A 19,490-nucleotide genomic window follows, 5' to 3' on the forward strand; every position below is an offset into this window, starting at 1 on the left:
GCTGAAGCACACTGCCTCCGGACCAAAAGCGTCACAGGGGAAAAGGGAAACCTGACCAAGCTCTGCCCCTCACAGGGAAGTTATTTCCAGGGGAGGTTAAAGGGAAAGGCAAATAGGACTATCTCATACCGTGCGGCTGTCCCCATGGTCCTCCTCTGTCACAGCTTGTGACCTTGTCATTTATTGATGGGCTTCTAGGGATTCAGAGCAGCGCTGCCAGAGTCCGAATTTCACATACCCCGGCAGAAAGCAAAGAATGTCCTTTTTTGGGCTGAACATTCCCTTCATAGCCATGACAAAATAACTGCAATATCTGACATGTGCAATGTTTATGCCACTGAGATGCAAAAGCTCTTATGGCTTTTAAACAGTTGCTCTGTAGCAGCATATCAAAGTGGTCTGTCAGCTCATCACAACTGTTGTAGTACATATTGCTGCTTCACTAACAAATTACTTTGAGATAAATGTGTGCTTGAGGTATTTTGCAAGATTTTACAGAGCATCAAGAATTAGGCACACTAAAAATGGATATTAGAATTGGTCTTAATATCTATGGTTTTATGAAACAAGCTCCATGCTTGAACGCTAAAACAATTTTCAAGGGTAAAACTCTTTGGGTATTTGTAGTTTCCCCTACAATTCAGGTCAGACACAGCTCTCTTCTGAAGACTCAGCATGAAATTCCCCTTGATGTGGTAGTGCCACGCACAACGCAAGAACACAGCTGAGCCTGCTCCCTCTGCAGAGCTCCTGGACGGGAATCGGCACGTGTAGCAGGCTGCTGATCAGCCACGCACCTGGCACAACACAGCACCGCGGGTTCAACCTGCCTGGCACGGCTGTGACAAGCACAGAAATACTGCCAGGTATTGCTGGCTCCCGCCCTCAGAGACGTTCATTAGCTGCAGCTCTTCCCAGACAGGACATAGCGGGATGGCAGGAGAACACCCTACAGTCCCATTCGTAATGGAACTACAGATAGCGATGATAATTTCCAGAGCAGGTTGTTCTATCTAAAATCCTTGTTAAACATAATCCTGCAAATGACAGGTGACTTGATGCCTGAATTAGATCAGGGCTTGTCCTTGCAAAGAAGGAGGAAGCAATATATCTGCTATATACTGCAAAGATTTGTCTCAGTGAGGATCCCACCTGAAAATAATCTCTACAGTTGGATCCTGTGAGTACCTAAGAACTCATGGACACTAGCTCTAATAATGAAGAACAAAGAACAAATTTATTAAAAATAAAAGTAAACTCTTTCTGTACAAATACAGTCATTCCTCTTTCTGGCCAGTCAGGCACAGAAAGTTTGATATTGTCCAAAATGCTTTAATGAAACAGGAAACAGAAGCTATGATTTTGGTCCCATGCAAAAAAATCTATTAATCAATGGGGAATAGTCTTGCACATATGACTATACATCATAAAAACGTATCAAATACAAGCCAAGTGAGGACTCAGCTGCAGATAAACAGTGTTGAACTGACACTGTTGCATTTACTTCTCTGCTTACAGCTATTTAGTTTATTGTTTATAGATTTCTTCGGTTCTGTACTTCTAAAAATACACAAAAGCTACTAAAACAGTGAAGAAACTACCAAATGAGTTCTCCATGTGAACTGAAGAATACATTAGTCCTCTCCCTCAGCTGGAGTAAATTTTACCACTATTTAAATCTTTGCTTCACAAAAGCAAGCCAAATTAAAAATGTCAAAAAAATTATCCCATCCATAAAAGTCTCATTTTTATTCATCACAGCTGACAGATTTCTGAAAATTTAAGAGTGAGAGTGTGCTCCTGCTCCCTCTTACTTGCCCTGTGCGGGAATTAAGATTCCAGTTGCGCCTTGAAGAGCACTGGCAGCAGGTCAAGGCAGCCTCAGGATACATCCGTACTGGTCAATGAAATGTGCCCAGCACTGTTATGCTCTCACTCAGAGGCCAACTGGCAAATAATGGCCTTGCCATCCTATTGTGTCCATCCTATTGTGTCCATCCTATTGTGTCCATCCTATTGTATCCATATTATTAAAGTCCTGCACTCTATAATCAGGATAGCCACGTGCAAACTGCCTTCTGGAAATGGTCTCTGGCCTGTGGCAGCTTCTCCACCACCCTGGGAAGAGGGGGAGGATCTGCTGCGGGAATGCTAGCCGACCCAGTGAAAAGCGTGCCAGAGACCACGGGCAACGTTGCCATACAGTCAACAAGGTACCAGACCCAAGAGACACTCCTCGGCACTATTTAATTGCCTAGCTGAGATGCAACTGGCACGTCTACACTAGCAATCCTAAGCAGAATTAGCTTGGGTAGCTAAAGTGAACACTCCAGTTTAAATTAATCCACGCCCCCAGCCTAACCATAAGGGAGTTAGGAAGAGCGCAGAAGCAACTGCTTCAGGTTGATGCTTTGCCCCAATTATTGCAAGGAAATTGCTAGCGTAGACACGGCCAGGTTTCTTCCTCAATCCAGTCATGAGGTGACCCCCAAATCTTCCTACAGTGATGAACAGTTATGGAAAAAAAATCCCTTTAAAATAATCTTCAAAACAAATACATTTCTTACAATCACAGGCTTCAAATCTGAGGCACTTCAGAGGAGTTGGATAGAGCTTGTTACATTTTCATGTTTCCATTTTAGTGGAAATTTCTCAACGGGCTGTGGCCATGGGTCAGCAAAATGAAACAGCTGTTTCATTATTTTATTTTTAAAATCTCTATGGGTAACTCTTAATAGGTAGCGATCAAAGGACTTTTTATTTTCTAGATTGATGCATCTCCTATCCCACAAAACAAAGGAAATTTGCTGTGGAAATACTGTCACTAACAACACGTCATGAAATGATGAAATAGGAATAGAAAACCTCATGAAAGACAATTCAAACTGATTCTAAAATTAAGTTTTTGGACAGAAACTTTTCCCGAAGAGAAAAAAATCCTTCAGATTCCTTTTGTTTCAAACATTACTTAATTCAGTTCATTAACTAATGGGGAAAAAAATCTTTTTTATTGAAATATAATTCTGTCCTTTCCTAGTGTTAAACTAAAGTATATTATGGCCCGTTTGCTCTCTCACTGAAATAATGGTGAAACTCTCATTTGTAAAACAATAAACATTGATGGGGCTTTTTTCGTTTTTCTTCTTTTTACAGACTGAACTAGGTTATGTAAACACCACAGTGGAATGAAGACAGCATGACAAACCAAAAAAGGTCAGGAAATCCTAAATGAAAAAAATGTGCCATCTTTTCATCCCTTTGAAGCTTTTTCCAACTCCCACTGCTCAGCAGCAGTATGTAAGAAAGCAAGAATCTCCCAACCACAATAATCGCAGAAGACGATGACTGCATCAAGAAATTTTCAGCCAGTCTCTCCCAATTCTGCTTGTGGTACGCTGAACAGCAGCATCAACCTTAGAAAACATCAAAAACCTGATAAATCTTGGTGGTTTTCTCTAAACGAGTCACCTAACAAAAAGCAACAATGAGGAAACTGAGGGTGTACGTGAGGAAACAGGTAGGAGCAAAGGCCGAACTGGTTCCTCTCCCTTTCAAAACCTCTGGCAGAGCATGGACAGAGCAGCACGGCATGTCTCTTCACACCACTGCTATTAATCCACTGCATCCAGACAACAGAAGATCCCCCTGGATCACCTACAGGTTAGCACAGTCAGCATGATCTCAGGGACTCTAGCTGTTACAGTCCCATGGAGTCACCAGGGTTTTTCAGTGCTCCAGACCGTGTTGCACAAACCTTTTGAAAGTAGGCGTGTTTTGCTCCAAAGCAGTCAGTACCTCCGAGGTTGCTGTAGTGAGGAAACACCTTGCAGTAACATTTGTGCACCTGGAGGAATTGCTGCACTGAAGTTATAACACAGCTGCCGCACACAGATGCAGAACTGCGCAAGGCTTGTCTCCGGATCAGGCCCTTTGGCCCCGGTCTGGAGGAGCCGAACGGACTCCAGCGGCAAGGTGCAGCTCTGGACACCACTCCCTGTAGTTTCAATTGAACTTTCTCTGTCCTAAGCTAACTAACTTTATATTCCACATGCTCTCTGCTTCCACCCAGCAGTCATCTTCTCTCAAGTTCATTCCACATTCAGCTTTCCTCTTATCCTCAGCAACCTGCTCCGTTGCTTTTTTCTATACTTTCCTAACTGAACCCCTCCACTGCCTTGCTGTGACAAACATGCCATGTGCTGTGATCAGGTTGTGCACCCGCACATTCTCCATATACTGCATGATGGCAGTAGTGGCTGTGTCTTTGCTTTTCCTGCTTTACCTTGGCCCTGCAAAGTGCAAAAGAGAAGGGAAGAGGTGAGCATGGGGAAGAGATGCCCTTCCTTGTGCTCCTTGTGTAAGACTGATTCAGGGAAGGGCTCCGATTCTGGGAAGAAGAGAGGGAGAAAGGAATTTTTCCACAGACAGATGCTTGTTTCATAGTGCGCAGTGACCAGTTGTTCTAGAAGTTCACGTGAGAAGGAGAAAAAAAAAATGATTTGGTAAAGAATTTTTTTATGAGTTAGATGTAGAAAAAAAAATCTAACTGGGAATAGTTACGCCCTGGAAGAGCTTTTGTAGAATTCCTGATGCTAAAAGTTATTAAAAACAGAGCAGACCATTACCTCTAAGCAAAAGTCTAAATCTATACCTATCCTGGGCTTAGTGAAGGGGAACAGACAGGGTAATCTTTGGTTATCTTTTAGAGTCCTGCATGTCTTTGATTATTATAGATTAGGAGCTGGTCTGCCTAATACAAGTACATGAACTGTACTTGCATTTAGACACTTAGTGAAATATTTCTCCTAATATAAGTGCCTTACTGCCCTAGTTAATGCAAAGAGGTAAGTGGAGATGCCTTTAAAAAATAGCTCCATGGAGGCACGCTGGCTGCATAACTTCAGGTGTATTCCTGGAAGCCTGAGTCAAAATCAAGCGTTCATGCCCCTCAACAGACTTGCACTTAAACTGTCATAGTCCCAGTGCTGGGGCCTGGCTTCTCTAATTCGTGATGTCTATCTGCAGCACATTAGCACGGCAGAGAGAAATGGTAATCAGATCTTTATTCCCTGAGAATGAGCTACACGGAGGCTGATCTCTCTGTGCTCAAGCCTACAGGCTACTGCTGCTGCGAATTTTCCCCACGTGCTTGCTTCCTGTTTCCAAGAAGCAGCACCCTTGTTCTTTTTTCAAATCCCATTTACTCTTAAACAACTTCTAGTTCTCAGTGCCAGGTCCACAAGCGCAGCAAGAGGCTCTGCAACCTCCTCTGCTCTCCCTCGGGGCTTGGATGCTGCGCTCTGGGTCAGCTCTGCCGCGGCCAGCGGGAAACCTGGGATGAGGCTGCTGCGGACACAGCTCTGGGGTGAAAAGAGGCCGCGAGAGGCCCCATCTGGGGCTGCCCCTCGCCTCGGGGGCTGCGCTCAGCCTCAGGCCCTCACCCTTGGTCCTCGCCCGAGCGATGCTGCAGGTGCCCTTGCTGGTCCTCGCCTTCCCTTGCTGGTCCCCTTGCCTGGCCCGGCCTCGGACCTGCATCGTGGCTACAGACTTGTCCGGCGCTCGCTGGGCTCAGCCTGGCTGCTGCCACCGGACCTGCTCTGTTCATCTTGTTTGGGCACTGTGGGACGGGGCCCGTGCGGAGAGCCCACGGCGCTGCCTGCCTTGCCGTCCCCTCGGCGCCCAGCCCGCCGCCCCTGCACAGCAGCCGGTCCTCGCTGTGCTGGGACGTTCAGCAACTCATCTGCTATTGCATCAGTTTTCAAACAACTTTAAAAAAAGTCTCTGGGAGGTTTAACATAAGCATTAGAAAGTAGCCGAAAACAAGCAATAATGTGTTACACGCAGTGAGAATTATCACTTTACTAACAGGAGGACAGGCTGGATAAAAATTAGCATGCCAGTCGCGCACCCCAGTGTGCCGGTGGCATCCCCTCCCACCTTGCCTCCCTCGGTGATTTTCGACATTGGAATTCCAGCTGCAGTGAAGGAAAAGCAACTTTGTTAAAGGGCAGCAGCTAGCAAATAACAGTGACTTTGCAAGTTGGTACCACAGAGCGTTTGCTACATCTGCCTCAATGAGGACAGATCATGAAAGCTGCAAATGAAACTCTGGACCCAGGAAAACCTTCGTCATTTAAGGGCATAGTTTCATACTGCCATGGAGCAGAAGTAATAACTCACTGCCACCAAAACGGAAAGGTCTCACACCTTCCCTACCCTGCCACCTCCCCGCTTCCCCCATCCCTTTCCCTCCACACGTGCTCCTCCACCTTCCCACCCCGACTCCCAGGGCTTCTCCCTCCCCTTTTGCACTGACTCAGATGTTCATCTGATCTCATGGTAAGAGAATTCAACTCACTAACCCTAGGGGAAAAAAGAACTATTCTCTTTTCTCTTGTGGGTTAAGTATCAGATGCCGTAAGGAGCTGAACCATGGAATCAGACGAGCTCCAGAGCCACAGCAAGCCAAGTGATGGGACAACACAGCCAGGATTTCAGACAAGGAAGATGAGACAGGGAGCCTTTCCAAGCTCATATTTTGGTTCAAGCCATAACACGAATACCTTAACCCTTGAAGTCACAGGCAGTGTGAATCTTTCTACAGGCAACTGCTGCTCACCATTAAGTACACAGAGAACTTAGTAACTTGCTTTAGCAAGACCGTTTCATTTCTAAAGCTTAAGAATAAATTAAGTGCCTAAATTGAGCAGTTTTCTTCTCCTCCACTGTTTTTTTCCTTTTATATCTTATTACAAGACTCTCATAGTATTTGTCACGATGGCAAAGTAACACACACATCACCAACACAGCTAATATCCTATGAGGTTCTGAGGAATACTGTAGATGTTTTCCTCATGTTTACAGCACATGTGGTATGAAAAATTCCGCATTAAGACACATCACACTCATACTGCTATAAGAAGAAACCTGAAAACATTAACGAAGTTGACCACCCTGTGCTTAAAGTTCATAATGGAGTCTTATGCATTGTTGGTGAAAGAGAACTGTATTAAGTAGGTTTTACTGTTCTGAAATGAAATGATAAAAAATAAGGATAAAAGTCAGCTTGCTACATCCTCCGAGTGTTTATAACACAGGTAAAACATGCGGGATAACCACAGATCAAAGACTTTGTATTTATTATCACAAAAAATACAGCTTTATTTTACATGTGTGTGTGTGTGTATATATATATATATATACACACACATGTATAAAATCTTTATTTTATTGTATCTATAGATATATAGATACAGTGTCTATAGATATAGATACACACACATATAAAAATCCAGTTAAACCCTAAAAATGCCACGTAAATAATTTGAAAATTCCTTTTCTCATCCATCAATATCACTTGCAGGTATATTTTTCAGGAGTTAGCTAGCCAAAGTTTAATATCTTCAATGAGAACCATGGCTAAATTGTTTGTGCTACTTGAAAAATGTTTGTCTTGATGTCTCTTAATCTCTTTGCTCTATCTATGACAATTTTTCTCTCTCAATGTTCCTCTGATACAAAACACTAAATTAAACTCTTGAAGAAACATTTAACTTGGTATAACAAATAAAATGCAAGGGCATCTTTTACAAAACTGGTAATATGTCAGATCATAGAAAATTCCTACAATCATCGATATTTTATGCACATACACACAAACGTGTGTGTGTGTGTGTGTGTGTGTGCGCAGACACACACAAAGATTAAAACATAAAGAGCTGAGCATGTGACAAGCAACAAATGTGCAGGCTGACAACAGGACACACAGCATCTTGGCTTCACACAATCCCTCCAAGTCCTAATTATTTTGAAGCTCATTACTGATGGATACAAATGATCTGGGCATGCACCAGAAAGTATAATAAAAAGGAATGTCTATCCAGGTTGGTTAGACCAGAGGCTTACGCACAGGCCTCATCAACAGTTTCACCACCTCAAACACTATGCAGACCAGAGTGATGTCCCACAGAACATCTTAGTATTGATTACAACTAAAAGCAAATGTCTGCTTTCCCTGTACAAAGCAGAGCAGAGTTATAATTGTACAGCTGCTGTTTTCAATTGATGACAGTATGGAGAGAGGCATGAAGGAGGCTAAAGGCAAGTGCTGAAATACACATTTTCAAAAGAGAGTTTTGACACTTCACAAAGTCTCATAATGGTTGAGGTTGCAGGGACCTCTGGAGATTGTCCAGCCCAATCCTCCTGCTCAGAGCAAGGTCAACTACAGCAGGCTGTCCAAGACCACATCCAGCCAGGTGCTGAATACCTCCAAGGATGGAGACTCCACAACTTCTCTGGGTGACCTGTTCCAGTGTTTGATGATCCTCACAGTAAAGACATTTCTTCTACTGTCTAAACAGAATTTCCTGTAATTCAGGCTGTGCTCACTGCTCGTGCCCTGTCACCAGGCACCACTGAGAACAGTCTGAATCTGTCTTCCTTAGCCTCACCATCAGGTATTTATACACATTGATAAGATCCCTCCCTGAGCCTTCTCTTCTCCAGGCTGAACAGTCTCAGCTCTCTTAGCCTCTCCTTGTCTATCAGATGCTCCAGTCTCTTAATCATCTTTGTGACCCTCCACTGACTCACTCCAGTCAGTCCGCATCCTCCTTGTACTGGGCAGCCCAGCACTGGACCCAGCACTCATGTGGCCTCACCAGGGCTGAGTAGACAGGAAGAATCACCTCCCTCGCCATGCTGGCAATGCTCTTCTTAACGCAGCCCAGGATGCTGTTGGCCGCCTTTGCTGCAAGGGCACACTGCTGGCACATGTTCAACCTGTTGTCCACAAGAAGCCCCAGGTCCTTCTCTGCGAAGATGTTTTCCAGCAGGTCAGCCCCTAGCCTGTACTGGTGCGTTGGGTTACTACTTCCCAGGTGCAGGCCTTTACATTTCCCTTTGTTGAACTTCATGAGGTTCCCCTCTGCCCTTTTCTCCAACCTGTTGAGGTCTCCTGAATGACAGCACAACCGTCTGGTGTGTCTACGACTCCTCCCAATCTTGTATCAGCTGCAAACTTCTGAGAGTGCACTCTGCCCCACTGTCCAGCTAATTAATGAAGATGTTAAACAACACTGGCCCCAGTATCAACCCTTGGGGTACACTGTTAGTGGCTGGCCTCCAGCTTGTCTTTGTGCTGCTGATCTGCCCTTGAAGGCTTGGGGTGGGCCCCCTTCTGCCCTGTTTTGCTAGATTCAAGTTCTTTCCTGTCTACATCACCGGTCACCCTTTGCTTTCCAACCCAGGCCACCACTTCCTTGCTTGGCTGTGGGTTGTCATCTCTCTCCTTCATCTTTCCTAGTTTAAAGCTCTCCTCATCAGGTTTGGCCAGCCTGTTGGCAAAGATGTTTTTGCCTCAGTTTGTAAGGCAGATCCCATCTCTTCCTAGTAGTCCTCAACCCTCAAAGATGGTCTTATGTTCATAGAAGCCAAAATGCTGTTAAACATCAGCTACACAACAAGTTGTTTACTCACAGGATCCTCCTCAGGCATTCGTCTGTCACTGGCAGAATCAAGAAGAAAACCACCTGGGCCCTTATGCCCTTGACCCTCACCCCCACAGCCATGTAATCACACTTGATACATTCAAGGTCTCCCCTGGCAGTAGCATTGGAGCCCACGTGGAAGAGCAGCAGGGGATAATAGAGTTCCAGGGCCAGACAAGCCTCAGCAGTATCTTCACAACATCCCAGGTTCAAGCCCCCAGCAAACATCAAACCTCCCTAGACAGCAGGTCAGGTCGGTAGACAGGGGCCTCTGTCCCCTGTAGCATGGAGTCACCCATTACTATCATTCACCACTTCCTCCTGGTGCTGCCATGTGGCTGAAGCTCAGCTGCCTTGGATACTTCACTGGATGGCATTTCCAGCCCTTCGTCTGTTACCAGGGCACCAAAACTTGGCGTATCCTTTTTTGATGGCCAGCTAGAGACAAGATTGTGTGTCCTATTTTTAAAATATAAAACCAGGCCTCTTTGAGCTGGGCACTCCAAAACTGAGAAATGAAGCATTAACTTTGAAAATACAGGCATGAGGCTGCTTCTGTGTTTTCAAAAATCCTGCCACTGTTCTGAGGGAAGACTTGAAAAACCTTGAGATTCACACTGGAACTAGAAATTTGAATTTAGGTGTTTCTACAAGAAGGAGACCTAACAAGCTAATAACTTTTGTTATTAAACCCATGCCAAAGCTTTTGTACATTGGCAGCAAGTCTTATTTAGATGCTACTGTCCAATAATCTTAGGTTGACTGCAGAAATTAGCACAAACGCAACTGTGATTTTAATAAAGGCTCCTGAATGCCAAGTCAGGGAGGAAATCTGGAAACTTCTCAAGCAGCAGGAAATTCTTCTCAGACTCAGTTCCTCCCTAAGAAACACAACTTCACAGTTACATGAGGGAACAGCAAGTAGCCTGGGCACAGCTTTGTTGTCCACGAAGCTAACAACCTGACACTCCCAAATCGTCTCATAGCGTTCCCTGCTCCACAGGTACATTGCTTCTGCAGCTTGCAGAGTCCACCTTATCAGTACAAGCCATGCCCTTCCCTCAGCCTCTTCAGGGGGGCTTCTCCTAGCCTCAGCCAGTTCAAAGGGCTCTTTCTTTTCCCATTTCTGCCCATTTTAGGTGGTGGCTCATCCTTTGTCCAGCAATGACTTTTCCTAATATTCCACAGGTTCCTTCTTTCATCCTCACTATAATCACTAAGTCTTACTACTCCACAAATGAAATGGCTTGAATGGCATCATCTCAGAGTGTAAGTTAAATTCATTAGCACATATATGGAGAAAATTGCAATTGTTGACCATATAGTCAACTGTGACTACAACATAGAGACTATAGTTCACCATAATACAGTGCTGACATTATGACAGTTCAATGAAGATGAAAACAGTAGCAATCTGCATAGCACACGAAGGCAAAAGTGTCTGCAGAAGTGTCTGCAGAAGTTGGTCACTGTGTACATGGCTGGAACACCAGCTGCAATTCCACCATCTCCGCAAAGAGTTATCTTAATAAAAAGCTGCTTACTTTTAGAAACCTGTTGTCCTCTCCTGTGATTACCTAGAAAGCAGGATATGAAACAGAGCTAACATCTCTGTTCCAAGTAACAAATTCTGGCTTCTGCTATCTCTAATTAAATCACAAAAGTTTTGGTCCTAGACACTTACTTTCAATCATTTGCAGTTTGATGGGTTTCGTTCATTTGTCATTTCCTGAAATGATCTTCTAGTTGAAATTTCTCAGGTAAACAGGAATTTGAGTGAAATTATCTATAACTTCTGCCCTTAGTGGTTTTTTTCAGAAGATTTTTGAGCTCAGCAACTGAAAGCCAGCTCTGGTTTAAAACTTTGTATGTGGAATAATGCCTCTGACACATCAGAAGAATTGGAATAATTTCTGTGTTTGAAAGCAGCACGCTGAACATTCACAACATGCTCCTTCCCCCTAATTTTAGAAAGACAATTCAAATTGCAAGTTCCAATTGTGCACAGGTGTTGATATTTGACTGTACCATCATTTTCACAGGTGCCAGCAATTTTTAATGACTGTAAAAATCAAGAGAGGTGTGAAGGATAATTTGGCTTGGGATTCTTCCAACTTTAGAGATCCTTCCATGTGAGATAAACCAGCTGAATATCCTCTGAGAATATAGACAGTGGGATACTCAGAACTGCTCAGTGTCCCCATCTTAGAACAACTGTTCTGAATTTGACTGTCATATGCACTACTATTTAAAAAATGTTTATTAACTATAAGGTAAATTGAAAAACACCCGACCACCACTTGGTGTGTGAATCACAGAACGCCAGGTGCAGAATATGTTAGCACCTGGACATATTTAATCTCTCCTAGGTCTAAAAGTTAGCCAGGATAACTTCTGGCAAAGTTTGCATGAAAGATCTTTTTAAGAAAACAAAGCCTGCATCTTCTGACTAACTATATAGTCAGAGAATTGCTAACAGAAGTGTTTTCTCTCACGGCCCAATAGCTATCCTGTTCCTTCTGGATAAAACGTTTCCTGGGTCAATATTATGTGTATTTCTCCTTCATTTGACGCCGAAATCCTGACGAGCTTTCTTCATGAGAAGCCCTTACTCACAGGCGTAGTTACACTGAGCTCAGCAGAAGAATCCAGGCGAACCTGGCATATTCTACACCAGACACTTCTTGCCCAGAGAGTTTATGGATCATCACACACTGTAGCATTAGCTGGGTTTGATTTAGCTAACTGGTTGAGATGGAGCTTTCCGCGCTAAGCCTCCAATTTTCAGTGGCTTATGCTTTTCTGAAGCAGTCACTTTCAAAGATGAATCTTACTGTGCTTGTTCTCAACTCTGTGGTAAATGTTTTCTGAAAAGTCTGAAAAAATATTGTTCACCTTTTGCTGTGGTTTGAATGTTTGCATTGAGGAATTGGGGAGGTAGTTTTATACGAAATAACTAATTTGTTCTTCATCATGTGTAAACATCTGTACTAAAAGTAAAAAATAAAAGGAAATCATATCATGCATGTTTTTATCCAAAAGTATTCCCTTTCAACAGGAATCAATTGTGAAGAACAGGTTCCGGTTCTTTTTTTTTTTTTTTTTTTTTTTTTTTTTCCAGATAGATCATATGTTTGCACAGATAAAAATTAGGAAATTTCATTCAAGGTCACATAGCTAACAGTCTCCTTCATGCCTGTGCTTTGAAAGGTCTTTAATCACCTGATCACAGACCACTGCTACATGCTCGCTAACAAATACAGCACTGGACTGTACATTCTTTAATATTTAAATAGTGCCTCTTTCTAATAGAAAAGCTGCATTATCTACTAATACAAAATGTAATAATCAAATCTGCAAACACTCGCTCATGGTAATTTACTCAGATTACTAGCATCTTTGATATATTTTAGTAATGTCTTTTATATGAGAAAAACTTTCTATTAACCATTTGTTTTAGTGTTTCACTTAATGTGTGGTATAAAAAAATGTGGAAAGGACATATCAGTCCTGTTTTGAAGCTTCACCTTGAAGCAGCACTGCTGGTTGCTTCTTTTTCTTTTTCTTTTTTTTTTTTTTTTTTTTAGTAAGACCACATAAAAGGGGTACAGGCAGAACCAGACATAAGGTTGAGCCCTAAAATAAGTTTCATCTGAGGAATGGGAAACTCCCAAGTATACTCTCAGCTAAGTGATGAGTTTCTGGGGTACTAAAGAGACCTCATCCACTGAAATTTTCTGTTTTAAGACAAAAGTGTATTCTCCTGCTCTTCAGGCTGCCTTTTGAGTGACTGTTATTCAGAATTCCTGCCATAAAGTTTAACTTCAAGAGTGTGAATCTGCACACTGGGTATGTTCACTCCAAATGAAATACACTCACCAGCATGTGCCCTGGCTAGTTCAGTGTCACTGCATCTTCTGGAGAATAAGAGGCGTTTTGGTTTTTGTTTTTTTCCTGCAAGGCATACTGGAAAATACAGAGACATTCTTCCACATAATATTACTAAGGTAATGCTTAGGTAGCAGCCTTGACTAAAACTGGGGTACAGCTTTGTTGGGAACTATATAAAAGTCCTCTTACAAACTACTGTGGTATGCTTGGAAAAGCATAAAAGTGCAAACCCACTCTAACCTCATTTTAAAGATGGAAAGCCTGGCCTGGGAGGGACTGGCAAACCCTCAAAGAGCAAGTCTATGACAGCCTCAGCAAATAAAGATTTCCCGAGTCTCCCTCCAGCGCCTTGACTCCAGAACGACCCCTCTTCTGCAAAGCAACGTTGGGAATTCCAACCTCTGCTCTTGGCATAATTTTACCAACGTTTAAAATTTGGTTGGCTAATTTTACCTTTCTGGAGAATGGTGGAAGTTCTGTAGCCAATTCATGTTTGGAAATGCCCTTCAAGCTTCTGCAACAATATAAAATCTTGCATATCCAAAATGGACATGTTTAAACAGCAGTTTTGGAGGGGGCATTTGCAAAAATGATGCCCAAGAAAAGCATTTACTGAAAGCTTTCCTTTTACAGAGGAAGATAGTGATTTCAGGTGGGAAGGGTAGGAGGAAACATTTTGATGTGAACGAGACTAAATAAAATCATAAAACATACTTTGAAATGCGTGATTAACAGTGACACACTAAGTAACATGCAAAAGTGAAACAATCCAATGAATTCCTAGCCATAAAAGTATCTTCTGCCCTAGAGGGAATGGGGACGATGTTTGTAGCTCCCAGAAAAATACATCCATGAAAGGTGGTGATCAGACTGATGAATGCTGGCAGTAATAGTACCAGAATATGGGCTCAAGAGTTACAACTGCAAGTCCAGTCAAAACAAAAACATCACACAGTGCTGTGACACAAGTGACACCCAAATGTGATAAACAACAACAATAAACACATATATCATTAGTGTTTGTTTGATTTTATTGGTGTTCAAGACATACACCACTGTATTCTAATAGTACACGTTTTGGTCTATGTCTGAAACAAAAGAATGATACTAATGTTCCCCCAAATAAATAATTCACATCTTTTTTATTAGTTTTAGCTCACAGATATGCACCTTCGGTGCCAGTTCTGCAGCCTCTGCATTAAGAATTATTCAGGCTTGGACTCATTTCTTTTCTCACAGACATTTCAAATTCAGCAGAACATCGACCTTATCCTTGCAAGCTTTACACACAGAATTTATTGTGACAATGAATTACAACTCACTCTAACGTTGTTCCCAAAAATTCATATTTTAAAAACTAAAACAAACCTTTTTTCCCCAAAGACAGCAACATTTTCCACATCTGTAGACATGATTTTCAAGGTAGCTTGACCTATTTTGATATCTAAATAGGGCTAGATTTCCCAAAGTGTTCCATATCCAGCAGCTCTTATTATAGCCAGATTTTCTAAAGAATTCAGCTATCCCAGTGCCAAGTTCTTCGGAAAAAAAAGTCATTTAGTGTAGCGCTGACCTGAAGGCTGGGTTCTTTTGAAAATCTGGCTCTGATATGGAGTGCTACACGCTCGTAAAGGTCTGTCTCAGGCTTTAATGGGCCTAATTCTTCCAGCACTAACATTTACAAAGTCAGTGACTCTACCATTGTGGACATCTGGGAAACTGATTCAAGCCAGGAAATTCAATTCAATTCTTTATTTATATTAATTGGCAATCATAAAAAAATTGACCTCAAAACATCACAGACGAATATCTTCTTTTCTCAGTGAAGATCAACTTGATAGGTTTAATATTTGCAGACCTCTGGATTTCTGCTTTACTGTCTGTTACAAAAAAAGTAACAATGCAATATAGTGCAACAAGTTCATGCAGTGAACATTCGTGGAGAACCAGGTTAGTGGTCAGCTCTTTCTTCTGTAATTCTCTAAAATCATAGAACCATTAAAATTCAATACAATTATATTTGTATTAGTAGGAGTATTACATGTAGAAGGTGATGTTTAGGCTTTCTAGCAATCAGTTGACTGAAATGTGAAACAGAAGCGGTAAAAATCTGTGGCTTTGCAGAAGGCAAAAGGAAAAAAAACATCTGAAAAGAAGAAGCACGAGTGCCACTTCTCCTGGGAGTAAAAGATTTAGAGAATCCCAGACTAATCTGTTCCCAGCTATGGTATTCACCACACGGTGTCTAAAGATTTGTTTTAAGCCCTTCCCAAAGTGTCTGTCATCCCATTTCCTTGTCTCCAGTAAGTGTATCATGTAACTGTAAATAAATGTTCAAATGACTTTAGCAGTCATCAGGATGTTTTGAATTTGAGCATGACAGTTTTTGTTCCTGAAGCTTAATTTAGCAAGGTGTATTTGTAATGATTTTACTATCTATTTTAACCTCACAAATAGATTTCTCACTCCACTGCTTTCTTGGGATTACAAAATTGATTTTTGTAAGCTGAACCCTGAATGAAGAAACTCGGAAGAAGAGAGGTGCTTTTGACTACCGTTTTTCTTTTGACCCACAGGACCTCCCAGTTAACTCCCATTATCAAAGATAAACTGGTTTTATCACTTTTCTCTCAATGTGATCTTTTGCTTGCACCTCACATACAGCTCCTGTACAAATCCCACCTTCTATTGCTATTAAAAGGGCAAAGTGAAAAAACTCCACACCTCTGACTGTCTTATCTCTTCTTCACCCGCTACTTTTTGATGTGTGAGTACATGATAGTTGCCTTTCATTCTCAACTGTCCAGCGTAGGATAAGCTGCAGGAACAAGACAGAGATGTGTACTACCCAGAACGATACCTGTTCTCAGGGCTTTGAAAAGGACATTTCACAGTACGGCCTCAGCCACAGGATTCCTGGAAACCCCCAATTCCAATAGCCTTTGGCAGCATGTAGGTGGGAACTAAATTACACACTGCTGCACACAAACTCTCCGGGGGATTTCCTTCTCCAAATCTAGCCACAAGTGGATTTTCAAATGTCTGCACAGGTTTTGTTAAAACTGTTCCCATAAAAAACAGACTTCTTTTCACACCACAAAAGAACAGGAAAATGAATGACTGAATCAGTCAGTAAACCTGAAAGAATTAAAGTTAGAAAAAAATAAACAGAAAATGTACAGCTAACGAAAGTAACGTATATACTACATGAGCATATTAATTCATCTTCTCCTACAATTTGTACTACAATTTGCTTCCAAGATGAACTATTTTAATTTAATACATTGGGATACACAGCTCTGCTGTGATTAGGGTAAACAAGTAGACCAATATGTTAGCAGAATCTTTAAAAATACCTTCACATTCCTATCCCCAGAGTTGCTTATCTAATATTTTAATGCAAGCTACTAATCATCTCATTCACAACTACTGTCTATTTAATTTCCTCATGTACTTAATGGTAGCTATTATGATAACCAAGGATCATGGGACTAGATCCCTAAGAGGCAAGGTCAGACCAGTAAAATTAGCCATCTGTCCAATAAGGGCTTTAAGCTCAGGTTGTATTTAAGTATTAAGTTTCCAACTGTACAGACATTTTTTTTTCCACAAGAGCAAGAGAATGTACAATACTGATTCTAAAAAAACCAGCAATACAAACACTTTAACAATGTTGTAAACATACAGAAAAGGTCTGATCCTACAAACATTTTGTCAACTGAGGAAAAATTTACTAAACTTGTTTCCAGTTCATCTGATTCACACTGATCCATGGAAAGTCAGTGATAAAAATCAATGCTGGCCTTAATGATTTCAAGATACGGCTGAGTGTTTGGGACTGTCTCAGGCATCAGTATTTTCTGATCACAATTTTAAACATATGTAAAATGTCAAACCTCATGATACACTGTGTCCCATCTCACTGGTTCAAACCATGCAGACTACAAGGGCTGTAAAAGTTGCTCAGTCTAGGCCTTTAACTTTTGACCACTAAGGACCATATATTGCCTTGATCAACATGTAAAAACCCTATTGACACCAGTGGGAATTCTACTGTGGAGCAAAGGTAATGTTCAGCCAGAGGAAACGCAGAGGAACAAAATCCTGAAGTACCCCATGTCTTACTTTGTATAGAGTAACTACACAATTTTTTAATAAAATTGCCACCTCCCTAACCATTTTCTTTCACAGATGCACTACTCTGTCTTACCTAATTCACTACTGTACAGATAAATGTCATAGCCAAAGTACAGTCCTGCAGCCTTTACCAGGAAACCTGACTGACAGAGCAGTTCACCTGACTCTTAACTCTGCTCGGGCAACACCACAAATTAGGGGCTACAGCCCAGTCCTGGGGAAACCGATAACATTTTTGACAATTACTTCCACAGCAGCAGGAGTTGGGTCTTGATTTGGCATTTGAATGACTCGGTCAGAATTAGAAGGAAAATGCCAGAGAAAACGGATCTTATAATGATTCTGCAACTTTGCTGTTTTCAACAGTATATTCTCTAAGTATACTGTCTAAATAAAAATAAACATAAATACAAAGAACAACAACGAAATAAAGCTAGCCTTTTCGAGGGGAAGGAGGGGCTGCTGCGTACACACACAGACCTGATCCAAACTCAGGAAGGAAACAACACTGAAAATACAAGCCATTTACTTCAAAGCAAAGTTAATCAATTATATGCTTAAGAGTGTAAATAATGCATTGTCCACCGCACGCGAAATGCGGCACTCGCACATTTCTGTCACGACTGGAAATTACAAAAAGTAGCCAGGCTCGATTTAGAAAATTAGCAGTAATAAGAAATCGCGGGTGATGTTTAACGCGGCCCCTTTCGTGCGGAGAGGGGCAGCGCCGCAAGGCGACGGCAGCGGGGCCCCTGCGCGCACCCCGGCGCCCGCCCGTCCGTGCGCGCAGGACCGACCGGCTCCTTTTCCGACGGCAGCAACGCGGACTACCGAGAACCGCAGCCGCGGGAGAGGCTGCCGGCCCCGGCCGCGCTGCCCTGCCCGCGGAGGCGGCGGTTTTAAGCGGCGGCTGAACTTGCTCAAGTCCCGCTCGGGGCGAGCGCGGCGCCCCGGCAGCTTCCCCGCGCCCCCGCACGGCAGCAGCGGCCGCTGCGCGCAAGCACCGCCCGGGCGCGGCGAGCTGCCCGCCGCCGCCGCCGCTCGCCCCGGCTGCCGCCGCCGCGGGACGGGGCGGGACGGGACGGGGTTTCTGCCCTACCTGGCCTGCGCGGGAGGCTCCTCCGCGGCGCGGCCGCGCAGCCGATGCACGAAGCCAGGAGCAGCAGGGCGAGGCGGCGGCAGCGGCGCGGCGCCTCCATGGGCGCCGGCTTCCCCCCGCCGGGGCCGGGGCCGGGGCCGGGGCCGGGGCGAGCTGGGGGCCGCGGGGCAGCGGGCGCGGGGCCCGGCCCGGGGCGAGGGGCGCCGCCGCCGCCGCGCGTCGCCTCTGCGCGGCAGCCGGGCGCGGAGCGGGGCTGCAGCCGGCGCGGAGCGGCCGCGCTTTTAGGCGCGCGGGGACGGCACGGGCGGGCGGAGGCTGGCGCCGGCCCTTTGATGGGATTACGGCCGCCGTGGGGCGGGCGGGCGGCGGCCGCCACGGCGGGGGGCACGGCGCCTCCCCCCGGCCCCGCCGCCCTCGGGGCGGCCCCGGCCCGCTGACCCCGGCCCCCCCCGGAGCAGCCCAGAGGCGGCCCCTGCCTCAGGGCCCCCCCCGGCGGCCACCCCCCTTCCAGCAGCCCTCCCAGGGCGGCCCTGCCCGGGGGGCGCTGGGGACCCCCCTGGGCCGGGGGGCTGTTGGCCCCGTGTCGCCCCGCGCCCGCCTCGTAGCCTGCACCACCCTCCCGGGCTGCCCCGTGCCCCCGGCGAGCCCTGTCCCCTCCCCGCTGCCGCCAGCCCTCAGCCCTCCTCGGCCCCGCTCCTGTCCCGCGGGACTCCCGCTTTGGCAGCCTCCTGTTCCCAGAGGAAATTGGGTTAATGACTTTTTCCTTTTTTTTCTCCCTGGTGTCCCTGAGAGAGACCTGGCTGGCTGAAGTGGTCGCCAAGTCCTGGAGTAACGCTAGGAAGAGGATTCAGTGTGGAAGTTGTTGCTGAGTT

General features: G+C 44.3%; 1 protein-coding gene across 1 annotated transcript in view; it reads right to left on the reverse strand.

The window, feature by feature from the left end:
• LOC135324616 (pikachurin-like) overlaps nucleotides 1-18,989 on the reverse strand; it is an 81,494-nt gene extending 62,505 nt beyond the window's left edge. The window contains exon 1 of the mRNA XM_064501232.1: nucleotides 18,619-18,989. Within this exon, the coding sequence (XP_064357302.1) occupies nucleotides 18,619-18,718 (100 nt within the window). The 5' untranslated portion in view covers nucleotides 18,719-18,989. The remainder of the gene's footprint in view (nucleotides 1-18,618) is intronic.
• Nucleotides 18,990-19,490: the final 501 nt, after the last annotated feature.

Source organism: Dromaius novaehollandiae, chromosome Z, assembly GCF_036370855.1.
Source record: "Dromaius novaehollandiae isolate bDroNov1 chromosome Z, bDroNov1.hap1, whole genome shotgun sequence".
Lineage (NCBI taxonomy): Eukaryota > Metazoa > Chordata > Aves > Casuariiformes > Dromaiidae > Dromaius > Dromaius novaehollandiae.